We start from the raw sequence: 19698 nt of genomic DNA, 5'->3' as shown, positions 1-19698 counted from the left end.
TTGTAGGTTTGGAAGGGGAACTGGCACAAAATCGCCTCCTTTTATTTAAAGGTCTCAACTGAAGGCATTTAACATCCCACAAAAAATGCTAGGAGAGAGGTCATCTGATTTAATGTCCCAACTGAAGGATGGGGTGCACACATAGAGATAAAATAAATAGAGGTGGGTGGACCAGGTTATTGGCGGTGAACACGGAAGACGCGACCATGTAACATCTCTTACTCTTTAAACACACAATCTCACTCGCACACACACACACACACACACACACACACACACACACACACACACACACACACACACACACACACACACACACACACCTCCCACATGCCTTTCAGAACTCAATATTTATTCATGACCTTTTTCCTTGGATTATTTGGGTCGTTGATCTTTTCCGCTTTGATGTCCATCATCACACAAACTGCTGCCATTACAAGCTTCACACCAGCCGGAGGACTCTTCATGGACTTAATGATGGTGATGTCAGCGGGCTGGCGACGACATGGGGAGTTCAATCAAAATGGTGAAGCAAAACCACCCACACTAAAGCGCAAACTACCGCTTTCCTGCTACAACACTGGATGTTGGGGATAAAGGAGACCTTGAGTGTGTTCAAAGCTGCCTCAGCAGCCTCCAGTGCAGGAATGGCTTCAGAAAGTTCACTTTCGCATTCCACCTTGAGCGCATGGGCCACGGCAGCTTGCTCCGAAGCCACCCATTCTTCAGCTTTGACCTGTACACTCTTGGCCTCCACCTCAGCCGACTCCTGCTCAATGAGCTGAAACGAGCGCAAAGTACAACACGAAGAAAAACAATGGCTAAGGTAAGAGTCAGCCTTGACGATCCACGTTACATCTGCAGTAAGAGCAGAATGTTAACTCAAATGTACAAAAAAACGTGTCATGAGTTCTTAAAATTCCAGGACTTGATAATTTATACAATTAGACAAGTAAAAATTTGAGAATTTTCGAATAGTGTAGGCATTTTGTGTTAAAAGTGATTAAACAAGTTTTTTAGGAGAATTCGAGGGTGCTGAATTCAAAAATGCTGTTTAACCGGTTCAATTTTGGAGTCTTAACCTTCAAATTGTAAAAAACAAAATGCCCGCCATTTTCAGCATATTTTTTGCCTTAACTTGGATTTTAAGCAACATAGAAGGCTCAAAATAGTGGCAATACCCATGTTTGTGATACTGAGGATTCCAAATTTACTGTTACCTAAGTTGTAACTAGTTTGATTTCGCCGCCATGTTGAATTCCAAGATGGCCGCCATATTTTTGGTAATTTCTGGGGTGTATTTTTTTATGTACATCACTTTCACTGGTCAAATGCGCTTTTAATTTCTTTAGAACAAAAAAAATGATATTAAATCATTTCTAAAGTGCATTTAAAAAAGGGGTAAAGTTCCAAAATGGCTGCCTTTTAGTAATTATACTTTATAAATACCGTATAGCTCAATATTGGCATTCTCAAATGTTTACCTGTCTATCTTAGTCTGTTCTGTTTCTGCATTCTAGTTGTCTGTTGTATGCACATGCACATCCTCCTGTGCATGTTAGCCCAGCTTTTCTGCAGCTGCAACGGCCATTTATACATCCTTTGGTACATCCGCATGTTACTATCTCGCGACACGCCTTAGGAATTGGAGATAGCGTCATCAACTTTGGCACCAAGTTCCCATCGATGTATGTCCATCCCATGTCTGTTACTTGGGGGAGTACTGGAGTAGCGATGGTTGCACGCTTCCAAATAAAAGCCTGGTAATGTGCGCGCCTTATGTGTAGTCTCACTGCATCTGATGTTGGTGGCAGAGTCTCCTGTGGACAACCCTTAGAGAAGAGTATTACACGTGCCTTGTCGCATCTGTCCACATCATTGGGTACATTGTAAAGACGGCATATGAACTTTTCTGCATCGTTGATTACTTCTTCAGTGATATCTTCTGTGCCTAGATCTGTCAGCAATTGGCTGTGTGTTTGAAACACCTTCCAGGCTGTCTTTTTGCCGTGGCCAGCAAGCTGTGACACACTGTCACAACCAGTAATTGCATGGAATGGCAGCAACGTTTCCACTTGGCAAGGTGGCAGTTTCTGGTGGAGTTTGTGGATGGGAATGTATTTTGGCTTCTTAAGAGTTCCTGCCTTCATCCACAGCTGAGTGCATGGCATCATATCAAAATGAGCAGCTAACAAGACCAGCACGTCAGTGTCACGCACTAAAACCACCACTGTTTCAGCATTTGGGTCGACGCAATGAAGAACAAGTCGTGTGTCCGCCTCCTCATGGTTGGCCTGTAGGGATGATGTGTCCATCTCTGGATCTGAAGATTTCACGTCTGTGATCTGTGCAAATCCTCCAGCCACTACAAGTGTTGTGGGTGCAATAGACACCGCATTTGTCATGAGCTGCTGAGAAAGAAACTCTGCTAGATTTGCCTTATTCTCTCCAAGTGAGAGAAAGTTGGTCCATTTGTCTGGTAGAGGAACGTTTTGGTTTTCTATTACCCGATGTATTGGTCGAGAGGCCCGGGTACGTTTCATTCTGGTTCCAGTCTTGATGGAATCCTGCTGGTATCGGTCGAAAGTTACGTCAACTCTCTCAAATGTTTTCCCCATGGCAAACACTGAATTCACAAACGCATCTGCATATTCACCAAATGTGGTTATTCTGCTGGGCTTTCCAAGAGCCATCACCAGTGCTTGACCATCAATTACTAAGCAAGTACTTCCAGTTAATGTCACTTGTTCTGGGGTTGAGACATATTGAATCAACTCATTTGCCAGTCGAGATTTACCGCTACTGCCTGTATGTAGACTCCCATTCATGGCAGCAAGTGAAATTGGCACAGGCATAAGCTCATGCTGCAGAATCAGGTCCAGGTTTATCACACGCCCTGCTTTGGAAGCTGTCACAAGTCGCTGTAGAATGTTTCTATCTGCCTTGATGGTCGTTTCTTTGCCTTTGCTTTCTTTGCAGTCTACAGCATACAGAGACGAGAAAGTCTGTGCTTTGTTCCTATGTAAAGCGGCATTGAAATTGATATGACATGTGCCATCAGGAGGCTGAAGAAGGCACTGATCAACAAACTCATCCAGCTGCACCTGTCCAAGTTTTTCGGCATTAAGCAAAGAATGTTGAATGCTCTCCGATGCCAAATGCCATCTTGGAATTCAACATGGCGGCGAAACCAAACTAGTTACAACTTAGGTAACAGTAAATTTGGAATCCTCAGTATCACAAACATGGGTATTGCCACTATTTTGAGCCTTCTATGTTGCTTAAAATTCAAGTTATGGCAAAAAATATGCTGAAAATGGCGGGCATTTTGTTTTTTTACAATTTGAAGGTTAAGACTCCAAAATTGAACCGGTTAAACAGCATTTTTGAATTCAGCACCCTCGAATTCTCCTAAAAAACTTGTTTAACCACTTTTAACACGAAATGCTTCCAACATTTTATATAAGCACAAATTCTCAAATTTTTACTTGTATAAATGTACTTTTTATGAACTTGTGACACTTGAGCCAATTTAAAGTTTTCGGCAACATGTCACATTTCAACGTTTTTGGGAATTGCTCGAAACGTACAGAAAGGTCTCCTTTATAATATTGAGCAACACCTTGGTCTCAGAACTTTGGAGTGTTTTCATTGGGAAATAATGTAAAATCGGGAAACAGTTATAATTTTACAGTTTTTATTCAGTGAAGCCGCAACATTTGACGCAATAGAAGCCGCAATATTTGGCTATGTCCTTCCTTCCATCCATCCATCGAAAATTAAGAAGAGGAACCTTTCTAACCCACCGTGTTTAACTCTAAACGGTTCTAAAGTGTAATTCTGGAGGTTTCTAAAGGGTAATTCTCGAGGATTATAAACGGTAATTCTAGAGGATTCTAATGTGTAATTCTAGAGGTTTCAAAAGGGGAATTCTAGAGGATTATAAACGGTAATTCTAGAGGATTCTAAAGTGTAATTCTGAAGGGTAATTCCAGAGGATTCTAAAGAGTAATTCTCGAGAGTTATAAAGGGAACTTCTAGAGGCTTCTAAAGGGTACTTCTAGAGGGATCTAACGGGTAATTCTAGAGGATTCTAAAGGGTAATTCTAAGGGAGTAGTGTATATATGTTGCTTCTGGGACACTCTCATTTTCCCATTGACTTACATGTTAATTTTCCTCTTAACCTCATTGCCCATTAACACCTCTATTTCTCCCACCCTAATCTTTATGAACCTTTTGTCTATAGTACCTATCCTTAATGTTGTTCATTAGACCACTCAAACACTACAAATATTTGTTTTCCCTTATAGACCTATAATCCTTCTTCTACATATCATCTGGCAGATTATCTTTGACCCACTCAAACATCGACCCATTCACTTACATGTTAATTTTCCTCTCACCTCTTTACGAACCTTTTAGCCTTTTGACACCTATCCTTAATGTTGTTCATACCACTCAAACAATGATTCCCCCTTGGTCTTATGGTACTCTTACTATCAATGATCCCGAGTAGACCACTCAAACATCGATCCTACAAATATTTGTTTATGCGTGGGAAATAATTTAATTATCTTGCCACTCTCTTCACCATCTAATATATTAACAAAGTATATGTTTGAGTTTGGTTCTTTATCAAGATATTTTAACTGAGATAAAATAAAATGATAAACCTCCCTCAATGTCCTTGTCTGAGCTCCTCCAGTGCCACACACTTTTTGGTAGGCTCTGCCCACTTTTTGTTAAGCTCCGTCCACTTTTTGGTAAGCCCCGCCCACTTTTTGTTAAGCCACACCCACTTTTTACTATGCCCGCCCACTTCTGCTAAGCCCCGCCCACTTCTGCTAAGCCCCGCCCACTTCTGCTAAGCCCCACCCACTTTATAAACTCTTCAGCATTGTATCATTTCCAGGTAATACATTACATCATTTTCAGGGAATTTCCATCACATCATTTCCAGTTAAGACACGCCCAGGTTTGCCCAGGGAATTTCCACAGGAAATGACACACACCCAGCCCTTCTTATAAAAGGCACCGACCACACAGGCTTTTTCAAACACGCTTTCTGCTTCACTTGAGAATGGACTACTATGCCGAAATGGAATGGGATAACCTTGCTATTCCTTGGAGTCCTACTACCTGTGTAGAACTCAACCTTCAGATTGATGAACTGGACTCGAACCTCTTATCAATGGAGGTAAGTTTGTTTATTTATTTATTTATTAATTTATTTAATTAATTATTTATTTAATTATTTATTTTAATTTTTTTTTTTTTTTAGATGAGACTCGTGTAAGAGTTAACAAAGTTAATTTTAATATTCATAGAGCTTGATTTATAATATATTTTCATATTCATAGAGATATAATATATTTAATACAAAATATTGTATTAAATTAATACATTGTTATTTTCTTTCACAGGAAATTGTATCTGAGATACGAAATGAAAATTCTGCTTTTAACACAACTTGGGATGAAGTTATTTTTTTGTTTAAAGACATTTTGAACAACCAAGACCCCCAGAACGAGTTTTACCTTGATGACCCAGCCAAAGAGTTATACCTTGGAGATCCACAAAATCCTGAAAAAGAGTTTTACCATGATGATACTTGTTGTGAGTTATCAAAACAAAACCCACTGAACAAGTTCTACCTTGATGAGCCAGAATACAACTCATACATTGGAGACCCACAAATTTCTGAAAATTGGGAAAGGGGAGTTCTCCCTGATGGTCTGCAGTTATACTATGTGAGACACATCATAGAAACCCTAAAAAATTATGAAACGGGAATTCTCCCTGATGGTCCGCAGTTATACTATGTGAGACACATCATAGAAACCCTAAAAAATTATGAAACGGGAATTCTCCCTGATGGTCTGCAGTTATACTATGTGAGACACATCATAGAAACCCTAAAAAATTGGGAAACGGTAATTCTCCCTGATGGTCCGCAGTTATACTATGTGAGACACATCACAGAAACCCTAAAAAATTGGGCAAGGAGAGTTCTCCCTGATGGTCCGCAGTTATACTATGTGAGACACATCATAGAAACTCTAAAAAATTGAGAAAGGGAAGTTTTCCCTGATGGTCCGCAGTTATACTATGTGAGACTTATCACGGAAACCCCCAATATTTCTGAAAATTGTGGTTCTACCTTGGAGACTTGGAAAGATGGTTATATTTTTGCAGACTCGGAATGGGGGTTTTGTTTTGATGACTTGGAATGTGATACCTATCTTGGAGGCTCAACAGGAATGTGGTTATACCTTGGGAACTTGGAAAGTTGGTTTTATTTTGTAGACTCTACCTGTGGGGTCCATCTTGGAGACTCTTTGCATTCTAAAGCAATGAACAATGTTCTTTGTTTAATGACGCTTGATTTAAGCAATATCAAGAAAGTTCGAGGAAGAAAATGCTGGAAAATTCTTTCTTCCCATTTCTACTTCTTCAAACTTGAAAGCCTTGAAAGACAGAATTGGAGGAAAGAGGAAAAAAAAAAAAATGAAATACGTATTTAAAAAAGAAGGAAAAAAAAGATTATGTTAGGGTTAGGGTGGGATTTTGAATGTGAGGGTTAGGGATGGGGTTGGGTTAGGGATGGGGTTGGGTTAGGGTGGGATTTTGAATGTGAGGGTTGGGGTTGGGTTAGGGATGGGGTTGGGGATGGGGTTGGGTTCGGGATGGGGTTGGGTTGGGGATGGGGTTGGGTTAGGGATAGGGTTGGGTTAGGGATGGGGTTGGGTTAGGGATGGGGTTGGGTTAGGGTGGGATTTTGAATGTGAGGGTTAGGGTTGGGGTTGGGTTAGGGATGGGGTTGGGTTAGGGTGGGATTTTGAATGTGAGGGTTAGGGATGGGGTTGGGGATGGGGTTGGGTTAGGGATGGGGTTGGGTTGGGGATGGGGTTGGGTTAGGGATGGGGTTGGGTTAGGGATGGGGTTGGGTTAGGGATGGGGTTGGGTTAGGGATGGGGTTGGGTTAGGGATGGGGTTGGGTTCGGGATGGGGTTGGGTTAGGGTTTGTATATTATTATGACTCACTCACACATACACACACACACAAAAGTTAAGCCCCAACTGAAAAGTTGAGGGATTCTGTGTTTGGGGTTCACAGATCTCAAGAACGTATCCCCATTGTACACACAAAAGTTAAGCCCCAACTGAAAAGTTGAGGGATTCTGTGTTTGGGGTTCACAGATTTAAAAACGTATCCCCATTGTACACACACAAAAGTTAAGCCCCGACTGAAAAGTTGTGGGATTCTGTGTTTGGGGTTCACAGATTTAAAAACGTATCCCCATTATACACACACAAAAGTTAAGCCCCAACTAAAAAGTTGTGGGATTCTGTGTTTGGGGTTCACAGATTTAAAAACGTATCCCCATTGTACACACACAAAAGTTAAGCCACAACTAAAAAGTTGTGGGATTCTGTGTTTGGGGTTCACAGATTTAAAAACGTATCCCCATTACATTTTATTTATTTATTTATTATTTTCAAGGGTATTATCTGCTTACTTGTGTTTTTTGTAATTCTTGCGAGTAAAATGAACCCAAGATTTCTTCTCCATTTAAATCATATAATTTGTAGGTCCAAGGGACTGTATCCATTACATCAATGATTTTAAATAATTCACGAGTCCATTTTTGTGTATAACCTTTCTCAAAATGACTTTTCCATTTGTATATTCTTACAATATCACCAACTTTAAACTTGGGCTTTCTCAAATTAATCTCCTTTTCATATTCTAATTTTGTAAATGTTTCCGATGGTTTTGATTTTGTTGATGAATGAACTGTATTATTGTAATTATCTACAATATCCTGAATTAAATACACCCATTTTTGAGAACCGAGTTGTGTGAATTTTTTATATAGTCTCTCTTTCAAAGTACGATTAAAACGCTCAATAACAACTGCTTTTCCTTCATTAAAGGTGCTGTATAATTTAATACCCTCCCCCTTAAGAAATTTCATAAATATTTTGTTATAGAACTCTGTTCCCTCATCAGTCCATAACTTCTTTCGTTTCCTTTTATTCCTATCAAATATTAGCTTAAAGGCTAACATTAAAGTATTACCTCTCTTGTTTTTCAAAGGAACAACCCAGGCAAATCTACTCCTCAAATCAATAACGGTTAAAGCATACCTGTATCCCTTATCATTATTTAGTTCGATTAAATCAGCGGACCATATGTGGTCGGTGTATTTAGAATAAACTTTCCTTCTTTTAAACTTTGTGATTATAGGTTTATGTAATTCATTAGCCAAAAGCTCCTCAGTCTTGATAACATCATTGGAGTTTAATAGTTTTTTGGGAAATAACCAAGACCAAGTTTCAATTTAGCACTTATCATTTTTTTCACAATAAACCTATCAACTTTCTCTCTCAATGTAGGATTTCGTATCAAGGACAAATGATACAACATTTCTCTGTCTGATTCATGTTTTTCATCCAATGTAGTGGTATTCCCATAAGCAATATCATGCTTCATACACACTTCATCAACCCTATTTATCGGCTTGGACCAAGGTTTAGGATTGTCAGCCTCATCTAATCTTTTATCCAGGTTTGTTCCAGGACCACAGAAAGAATATCCAGGTAGATGTAGTTCCCCAGGAATTCCAGTTGCTGTAAATTTACTTCCTGACAGAAACTTTTGTATGTCTCCTCCACTTTTAGGAGAGATGAATTGGCACTTTTTAGAGCCACACACTTCACATATTCCTTTTTGATAAACTCTATTATTTTTAGCTTTAACATAAGAGATATTTTTAGATTTGGTTTTCTTTTTACATTTGAGACAATAACTCATATTTATTTATCAGAAAAATTCCAACAGAGTATCAAAACCTTTTTGGTTTTCAACATATACATTTCTATCTTAATTTTTAAAACATAAAGAATCCTAAGGAATGCCTTCACTCTCTCCTCCATTTATTTACAAATAAAAACTAACTAAAGTCAATAACACCAACATCATCAACTATATGACCTTTGTCTTCTTCATGTAAATCTCCTTGCTGAACTCATCTCAACCATTTTTAAAATCATTATCTTAGTAAGAGTTGTTAATTCTTTATTTTCCTCTTTGGGGAGTTGGGATTTATTTATTTGCTGTAATACACTCAATCTTTTACGAATCTCACTGATTTCCATCTTTTTATATTTTTCCTCCCTCTCTCTTTGCTCCCTTTCCTCCCTCTCCACCTTCTCCTTTTTCTCCCTCTCCTCCTTCTCCTTTTTCTCCCTCTCCTCCTTCTCCTTTTTCTCTTTTTCCTCCTTCTCTCTTTTCTCCCTTTCCTCCCTCTCCTTTTTCTCTCTTTCCTCCTTCTCCTTTTTCTCCCTTTCCTCCTTCTACTTTTTCTCCCTTTCATCCTTCTCCTTTTTCTCCCTTTCCTCCTTCTCCTTTTTCTCTCTTTCCTCCTTCTCTTCTTCAACTCCTTCCTCATCCCTTGCTACCCTTGAGTTTGAGCCCCAAAGAATATTATCCATATACTCATCTGAATTTTGAGATATTCTTGTATCTATAATTATTTTTGTCATAATAGGATACCAATAAGATTTGTTGATGATTTCTAAAAGAGTTTTATATTTCATAACTTTGAGAAGTTCATTTTTATTTAATATTTTTAACAAGTCTCTATTTGTGGGTTTAGCAATATCAGTATAAGGCCAGTTTTTAATGACAAAATTTCCATGTATATGCTCCAAATCATAAGGTATGTAATACCGAGTGCCCTTTTCTTGTAGGTATCCCTGAATACAAAAATTATAATTCTCTTGTAGTCTTCTTCCTGCCATTTATGTATCAGAAATATGTGAGATTAATATTATGACAGGTAATACCACCCCATCTTCCCACTACCAAATTGGTTTGTATTCCTTGGCTTTCTATCCTTATCTCATTACCTTCCTTCTTTGTCATGCTAACCATCGCTATACTATCATATATTTTTCTTTTCTTAAAACCATGTATTTCTTGTTTATTAATTGTACTTCCACATAAATCCTTATCCTCACCAAGCGGATAATATTCTTCTTTACGAGACTGATTAAAATCATGTAGGTCTTCTATGTTTATTGAAAAAGACCAATTACACCCTAAATCAGGCATATCATACCCCCATTTATTAATTTGCATATTAACTATATGTCCTTCTTTATAAAATTCAATTGTAAGCAGGTAGTTAAATTCAATGAGGAAAGGTGTATGGTCAGTATAACCAGGTGTTGTGGTTGTAAATTTTACTTGTTTAACAAAACGTGCTGTTTTCTTTAAAAATATATATTGTGATAAATCACTGTATCTAATTAAGTCATTCGCATCTGTAGGGTTTGGATAATTGATTAATTTATAAGTATTCTTCATATTAATATTTTTACTTATACTATATTTTTGTCATTCAGCCTGTGCCTTTGTATAATAATTTGATAAATCAATATCCTGAGAGGATTCTCCAAAGATAGAACCATCTTTTCCAACATAAGTCATTTATATTAGATTAAAAATGATATCATAAAAATTTTCATTATTGTTGAGTTGAAATAATACATATAAACATAATTGACCACAACATTTAGAATTAATTTCTTGAACTTGAAATGTTTGATAAACACAATTCTGTAAGAATTCTCTTACTTCAACAGGCGGTGGCATACCATAACTATCAAAATAATATTTATCCTGACTATTATGAATACAAACCCAATGAGAACCATTCTGTGTGTCTAAATTCATAATAATATTTTTTGTATTCTTGGACAACTTTGTTAATTCATCTCTCATACAGATTACCACGTTATCAATTTTTAGTTTTTTACAATACTTAGCTAGTTCTATTTTTGACGTTGTATTCTTTCCAAATTGTTTAAACCATTTATTCATTTATTTATGAGAAAGATACAATCCATTACCCCGTTTAGTTAGTTTAACATCCGCTTGAGCGATAGAGGAAAGCATATCTCCAACCAACAATCTAGCTTTATCAGGTAGACTTTCAAGTTTTTGAGCAAAATCTACAATTACACCACTTCCACTAATTTGTTTCTCCAACTCCTTGTTATGTCTTTCCAATTCTTTTTGAGCTTTTAGTTGTGCCTTCCTTTCGTTAGCAGTTTTTACCGCTGCTGAAATACCACCAGTCAATGCTCCCGCCGCACTTAAACCAGCAAATAAAGGAATTAGAAATGGGAGAAATCCTCCTCTTGACTCGTCTATTGAATATTTCTTTAACATAGGTTTTGTCATTTTAATTTTAAGTGAACCAGTATCATTTAGCGTTTTTACTTGTGTGTGTGTGAGTAAAACATCAATTCTTACAGCTCCTTTTCTTTGAATTGTATTAACATTAATAATACAAGGCTTTTGATTTTGAATACAAGATGTTAATTTATTAAGATTAATTTGATTAACATATACCCCTACCATTTATTTATGAGAAAAAACCTATGTGATATTAATCATAACACCATTATCTGTATTAATCTGTAATTCTGTTTCCTCCAAAAGCAAACAATAAGCATCAACTTCTTCATTCTCTCCTCTTTCAATGTATAGAGAAGTATCCACTCTATTAGACTTTATAGTTTCCTTTTGAGAACTCAGGTCAATTGCGTAGATTGTATAAAGTTTTTGAAACGCAACCATATCCAAAATAGGGTCATTATTACCGTTGCTTTCACACACCTTTTGGTAAGACTTGTAGGCTTCCGCATAATCATTTTTTTCCCAATCAATTTCCAATCTATCTCGCGGATAAAATGTACCATCAAGAGAAACCCGAAGTTGTTTCACCTTAGCATTATCACTCAGCGCATTATTCTTATCAGTACCTTCATCTCCATCTGGTTTCTTAAAAATGAGCCATAGGTATCGTGGCTTTCCTTGAAGAACACCTAAATTCCAAGTGTAGGTAGTGTGTTCCAGTTTAACGTGTTGACATCTTCTTTTAAGGTATGATACATTTAGTGGTTTCTTTGAGTTAAGTCTTCTATTTAACATCTCTTCCATTTTAAGATTAGGAGTATATTCACTAATATACCAACACAAATCATTAATAACAAATTTATTATTATCACCAAAAGCATTTTGAGCCCCAAAAAGCAATCTATTTACATTATCATTCCTTTGTAGTTGAAATCTAATTTTAAGCCCATACAAAACTTTATCATCCTCACAAAATCCAAATATATCTTTAAGAGGTACTGCTACGGTAAAACTATTCTCTGCTTTTGTATCATCATTATACATTGACTTCCTTTGACTATAACCAGGGTCAGCATTTGTTCCCGTTGACATATCAGGAATAAAACCTTCAACAGCTCCCTTACCCATTCTATCACTAAACGAATATAGTGTAAATTTCATCATTTCAGATGTAGCAGAGACATAATCAACCGCTTCAACCTCTTGTGTTCCAATATACAGCCGGACACTATCAAACATTTTCCAGAAGAAATCATTTACGAGTGTAGCATTAGTATTATTTGCAGCCTTAGTGAATTTAAATTTACACAGCAAGAAACTATCAGCTATATTCAAGTAAGTTTGTTGATTATTTATTTCAAAACTTTTTGTTCCATTTGAATTCCAGTCTGTTCCTGTTATAGCATTTACCTTGAAATAGTCTTCCTTTTTAGTGGAGTTTGAAATGATAATCGTATCATCCAAATCATAGATACTATCAATCGCTTCCATACTTGTATTTATATAGCATTAAAATTGTTGAAACCCTGACCCAAGTATTTTAATGATTTTTTTGTCGTTCTTGTGAAGATAGTTGAGTTTTACCTTTTTTAATTTCTTTGATTGCTTGTAATTTATGAGACTCCTTTTGAGCATCTTTTATACTCTTTATAGCATCCGCAACTGAGCCCACTGCAGAAGCAGTTGAACCAATTAGGTCTTTATGTTTAAGAATGGTTGAACCAATACCCATTAGAGTATCAATTATCCCATCTCCTTTATTTCTAAATTGATGTCCCACACCCCGTTGTCTCTTTGGTTTATAGTATCCTCTACCAAGAAACATACCTTCACCCTTATAGTATGGTGAAAGGAACATCCCATCCCCTGTAATTACTTTATATTTTCCCAACTCGTGTTTTCTCACAATAACCATTATTTATTTATTGAAAAACTTCACGTAGGTGAATTCTGATGGATATAATTTCTTCATTAAAGGAGATCATACGATTATCTTGATCGGTTATCCTAAAATTTACTCTGTATATGGTTTTTCCTGACAGGTAAATAGACAAGATTTTTTGGTTCCATATTAAATTTATAACCAATCGGGGTTGAGTATGCGCTGAATGAAAATATTGTATTTGTTCTTATTCCATCGTTATAAGCACCATCAATCAAATCACAATGAATTAATACTGAATTTATACCGGAGGATATTTGAATGACATTATCACTGTAAAACGTTCCGTTAGTTTCAATCTTTTTTGAAGAGAAACCCAATAGCTCTCTAAATGATTTTTCAATCGTGAAATCAACTTTATAATTATTTTTAAGTTTAATAGTTGATTTTGAAGTGTGTTTTTGAATATCTATTACAATATTTTTTGGTTCATCACCTTTTTCTTTCATAAGGCGAGAGACTTCAGAAGATATTTGAGAAATCTCGTAAGCTCCGGGTGAAACTGTTATAGTTTTGTACCCACTTCCTGGATTATAACTAAACTTGTTGTTTTTCTCTGTGATATTAAAAAGTGTATTGTAAGTCTCCATTGACAACAAAGAAGCCTCATATTCTTTTGTGGGGTCAAGTTGTAGTGGGTAAGGGAATGAAGCTGTGTAATCACTCGTGAAATTAAAACTAAGAATTGTGCTTCTCATCTTATTTAATATCTAATAAAATATCTTTGTATTGACATTTATTAATTATTTTCATATTCATCAACTGATCTAAAATGGCGGATGCTTCATTAAAACAATTGTTGTTTCCAGCCTTCTTACTACCTAACAACAATAATAACCTATTAACTAATTGTGATGGGTCATTTGGAAGAAAGCTAACACCCGAACCAAGCTTACTTAAAGCATCAATAATATGTTTCTCCTTCTCAATCTTCTTACTTTTACCGGCAACAGAAACTCCATAATCAAGTGAGTTTAGTAAATCAATATATACCCTATCTTCCTCTCTTTCCATATCAATTGGTTCCTCAAAATATTTTGAACCGCTGAATCCGGAGTTTGTTAGAAGAAACATTAATCTTGGAGTTAATTCAACATTTGGTTGAGCAGAACTTAAGAACACCAATTTATCATTAAATATCAATAACTTTTCTTTCACAAGATAAAACACTGCTGGTTCTTCTGTTGGAATGAGACCTGCTCTGGTTTTTGAATCCGCTGAATATTCATTGTTTTGAAGAGCTTCCACAACATAATTAGGGGGTTGATTTACCTCCTCAAGTTTCCGAAATAATCCCTCGTCATCATATTCTAATTCACCAAGTTCTTGCTCTGTCATTTGACTAAAATCTTTGATCATTTGAAGTTTTTTTGGAGTAAATTCTACCGTGGGGACTGGAGGTGAGTGTTGAGTTTTCAAAAGTGGTTTAAAGAATTTCTCTTGTTTTCTTTCAAAGACTTCTTCGCCAGTCAGTTTTTGTCTCCGTTTCTTCTTTATCCCTTCCTGTTGTTTAACAACTTTTGAAACTAATTGTTGATGTTCCTTAAACTTTCTTGCTCTTTCTTCGGTATTCATCTTCTGTATTTATTTATTGAAAAATATAATTTAATGAATTGTAAAGGTCAATGGGAAAATTTTCCTTTTCTTTGTCATTATAGTAAATGTGTTGAAATAAATCCTTTTCTTTAAATATTTCATCAAATTCTTTATTGGTATTAATACGAGTTGTTATTTCTTCTTCACTAATACTTGTATCTTTGCTTTTCATACGTTTGCGTTGAGTCTCCTCATTGATATCAAAACCGAATGATAAAATCTTAACTCCATCACCACACAAATGTTTAATAATTTGTCTCATTCTTTCAGGATTCGTTTCTAAAATCCCAACACCGTTAGATTTTACTTTATTTAACTCACTCTTACGATGTGAATATTTTGTAGAACCAAGAGAGACCTCCTCAAATATTTGACCTTCATTCCTCAATCGCATATGTTTCTCCATTGAAATGTAGTAATAATCTTTCCCTTCTACTTCTCCTGGTCGCATTGCTCTGGTTGTAGTACTTACAAAACGAATCATTGGGTGTTTTAAAAAAAAACTTACAATCTTTTCATTTTTACTATTCAAGAGTTTAGATTTATGAAAGTTCTTTCCTGAAGCAGATTTACCCACAAGATTAATAATAATAGTTGTCATTTATGTGTGTAAAATATCAGTTAGTATCTCATCTTGTTTCACGACAATATATTTATATTTTCCAATCGTGTGTTTCATATAATTTTCAAATTCTTTTTTACGACATAACGTAGAGCAATTATCTCTCCAAAAATTATTTACATCTGTTGAATTTAACTTTAATAAAATAAAAGTATTGGCATTGTTTCTTATTGAGCGCCGAGGGAGTTGAAAATATGACTGACTAAGATAAATACAATTACAAGAAGAATGTCTCCCTCTTGTATAGTAGCTATCCATTACTGTTTGGTTTCTCTCATTAACACAATCATCAAAGATAACGAGGTTCTTTTTTGATTTATCTAAATCTTGAGGTGAAGGTATGTCATCCGTATTATCACTGAGAATACAAGTTATGGGTTTTGATTTTGATTTCTGTGTATCACAAAATAGTTGTATTATATCCTCAATGTTGTAATCATTTAGTTTGTTTTGAAGTTTAAATAAACTGATAATGTCTTCCTTTTTAAGACCCGCATTAAAACCTTGTGATAATAGTTGATACTCGGGTTGAAAACTTGACTTCGTAAAAATTATGAAATTATCATAATCTAAAAATTTGGGGGTAAGGAGCATCTTTAAAAGCAAACAGGTTTTTCCACATCCGCTTGAACCAACTATTAGACATCTCAATGAATTTGGAATGTTTTTATGGTTATTAAATTTTATCTTATTTTCCCAAACGGGTAAAAAATCTTTCATTTATATTTTTGGAAAACAAGTCATCTAACTTTTTTTGAGCTAATTTAGAAACTCTATATTTTATCCTGAGTTCGGGTTTAATTTCAAAATAATTCATTATTTTATTTATATAGTATCTTGTATTAACATTTCCATTAAAATTATTTTGAATAATAAATATAATTAAACCCTTATACATTTCCTCAATACAAATAGTCTCTTCCCTTGAAAGAAATGGTGTATTAATCATCACAATACTTAACATTCATCTCTCTTATTAATCTTGTAAAGTAATTCATTTTTGGTTCTAATTTAAAAGAGTTATATATATATTTATATTTTTTATTATCATTAATTAAAATTAAATCACAGAAAATACATTGTTTATATGAACCCTCATTATTAAGCCCTATTCTATCACAAGCCAGACAATTCTCTAATTTATCATATGGAGAGTCTGGAAATTCTAGATATCCTTCTATCATATTTATATCGTAAATTTTTACTTAAACTAAACGCAAGTTTATTCGTTAATAAATACAATGTTTCAAAGCACAAAAGACAAATTTCAATCAATCTCTACTTCGGTGGAAGATATAGAAAAATATGTCAAAGATGTTAAATTGAACAAAGATAAATATGGAAATTTTTGGGTAAAACCAGTTATGAAAAATAACATGAGCCCCTCTATTTCATTTAAAGGAAGAGCTCTAACTATACCTGGAAAGTCATCCATTAAAGTAAATCTAACAAAAGTTTCTCTTCTACTCCTGGCAATTTATTCAAAGCTTGAAAAAGTGATCGATCGCGATACTTTGAAAATGAATGATAAGACCATTAATAAATCTAGAGGAGACATTTGTATTTTCTTTAACAATCCAAAGGGTGTAGATCTAAGTAAAATGAATGATGTTAATATTTCTGGTGAAATGTCATTTCGTTCTATGATAGTTAGAGATTATTTAAAGATAACTTTTGATATTAAAAATGTAGAGATTGAATCTGTTAATGAAAGAAAGTATATAGATATTGATGGGAATATTTTTCCTGCTAATTAAATATGAGTCATTACAGCAGTGAAGATTTTACTATTTTATTGAACTCGGACGATAGTGATGATAGTATTTCATTGAACTCGGACGATGGTGATGACTGATGATAGTATTTCATTGAACTCAGATGATAGTTATGATGCTAATAGTTTGTGCTCAAATGATAGTTATGAGAGTAGCTTTATTGATGACTCTGAGTATGATTCTGAGTATTCATGTGATAGTTATGACTCAGATGATTTTGAGTGAAAAAGTGTTTTAGTTTAAGTATAGTTTCATATATAAAAAGCCTGTAAAAAGGCACTTTCTTCTATAAGTGTTTTACTTTAAGTACAGTTTCATCTTTAAAAAAGCCTCTAAAAAGGTGTTTTACTTTAAGTATAATTTTGATCAAAGCAACGTATTGCGACGTTTGTGAACAAGAATATAAACAATACAAAAGACACCTTAAAACTAACAAACACACATTTAATCTACTTCACCTACTATCTCCTATTCAGAAGGAAACAAAACACTGTTCTGCCTGTAATAAAAATATCCTCAAGAAAGGCTTCAAAATACATCTTAAAACAAATCAACATTTATCAAATTTTATCACAACTAAAAACTCTGATGGCGCATTCAAAGGACATATTAAAATAAGAGTCTTTAACTTCAAACCTCCTGAACCAGAGTCCATAGTTGATGCTGTAGAAATACTTAAACCTGCTGTTCAAACGTTGATTGAAAAAACACTAAAAGAAATGAAACCACTTAAATTTTATATGGGAGTAAAATTAGAAATGACAAAGGACGAAGGAGTTATAGATACACCATACATGAGAACTGAGCCACACTTTATATCTTCATATCAAGATTTTAAAACATCAGGAGTCTTTGATGAACTTATTAAACAAGAGCAAGATGTGGATAATTCAATAGTAGGAAGTGGATTCAATATAGGAAAAATTATTGACATAGACATTCATATTCTTAAATCAGATCCTCTAAAAGCTTCTTTTTACATTGATTTACCCAGTGTTATCAAAAATAGAAAAGCAGTTATCAATATCAAAAATAAAGACAATAAATGTTTTCTCTGGTCTATTCTAGCGCACTTACATCCTCCACATTTTCATGATGAAAGAGTATTTCATTATAAAAAATATGAGAATACATTAAATACGAAAGATCTAAAGTTTCCGATGACTTTAAATGATATTCCTAAATTTGAAAAGTTGAATAATTTATCAGTTAATGTTTATGGTCTAACAGAAACAAACAACATTCAGGTTTTAAAGCTTTCTGATAATTGTAAACAAACTCATATTAATATTCTATATGTTAATTCATACGAAAATTCACATTATACATACATCAAAGATATTACAAAATTAATAAAACCACAAGTATGTAAAAGAACAAATAAAATATATATTTGTATGCGTTGTCTTAACGTCTTCCATACACAAGAAAGATGAGATAAACATTCAAATTATTGTGGTGAACATAAATCAACGGTAATCAACATGCCTAAAAAAGGCTCAAAAATCACATTCAAAGATGAAAAGAAAACAATAAAACATCCATTTGTTATATATGCTGATTTGGAAAGTATTTTAGAAAAAATTGATACTGCTTCTCCAGATCCAAAAGAATCATACACAAATAAATATCAAAAACATACTCCTTGTGGTTTTTGTTATTATATCAAATCATCCGTTGGTAATGAATATACAAGTTAGAGGTGTATAGAGGCTCAAATACCCCAGAGGAGTTTGTGAAACGACTAGAAAAAGACTGTGTCCGATTAACCAAGATAATGAGAGAAACCAATAAACCAATGTCCTTAACAAGTAAAGAAAAAAGAGAATTTAGACAGACAAAGGTTGCCTGTCATATTTGTGAGAAGAAAATTGGTAAAGATCTAAAGGTTAGAGACCATTGTCATCTCACTGGTAAATATAGAGGTCCGGCTCATCAAAGTTGTAATATTAATTATCAACTCCCCTCTTTCATTCCTGTTTTTCTTCATAACAACGCTCATTATGATACACATCTTTTTATCAAGGAACTCTCAAAGACTTCTGGAAGTATCTCAGCAATTCCAAACACGGATCAGAAATACATTTCATTCACAAAAACAATTCACACATCTCCTATTACTCATATCAGATTTCTTGATACATTTAAATTCATGGCAAGTCCATTGGCTAACTTGGTTCAAAATCTAAAAGAGTTTCCATGTCTTTCAGAGTATTTTTTAGATAAAGATTTTCTAACACAAAAGGGAATTTACCCCTATGACTATATGGACTCATTTGAGAGATTCAATGAAACACAACTTCCTTCAAAATAAAATTTATATACCAAATTAAACAACAGTCATTTTTCTGATAAAGATTATGTTCACGCACAAAATGTTTGGGAAAAATATAACATCAAGAATCTTGGCGAGTATCACGATTTGTATCTCAAAACTGATGTGCTTTTATTGGCCGATGTATTTGAAGCCTTTAGATATGTTTGTCGCACTGGATATGGATTGGATCCTGTTCACTATTACACAGCACCTGGATTGGCCTGGAGTGCGAT

The 19698-nt window shown here is 34.7% G+C and overlaps 1 protein-coding gene across 1 annotated transcript in view; it reads right to left on the bottom strand.

Moving 5' to 3' along the window:
* Positions 1-19698, bottom strand: part of DNAH12 (dynein axonemal heavy chain 12) — a 460368-nt gene that overhangs the window by 92768 nt on the left and 347902 nt on the right. The window contains exons 44-45 of the mRNA XM_068114298.2: positions 605-781; positions 363-494 (exon numbers count right to left, since the gene is read on the bottom strand). Of these exons, the coding sequence (XP_067970399.2) occupies positions 363-494; positions 605-781 (309 nt within the window). The remainder of the gene's footprint in view (positions 1-362; positions 495-604; positions 782-19698) is intronic.

Source organism: Myxine glutinosa, chromosome 4, assembly GCF_964187855.1.
Source record: "Myxine glutinosa chromosome 4, kmMyxGlut1.1, whole genome shotgun sequence".
Lineage (NCBI taxonomy): Eukaryota > Metazoa > Chordata > Myxini > Myxiniformes > Myxinidae > Myxine > Myxine glutinosa.
The sequence above is the reverse complement of the archived record's forward strand: the minus strand, read 5'-3'. Positions and strand labels throughout refer to the sequence as shown.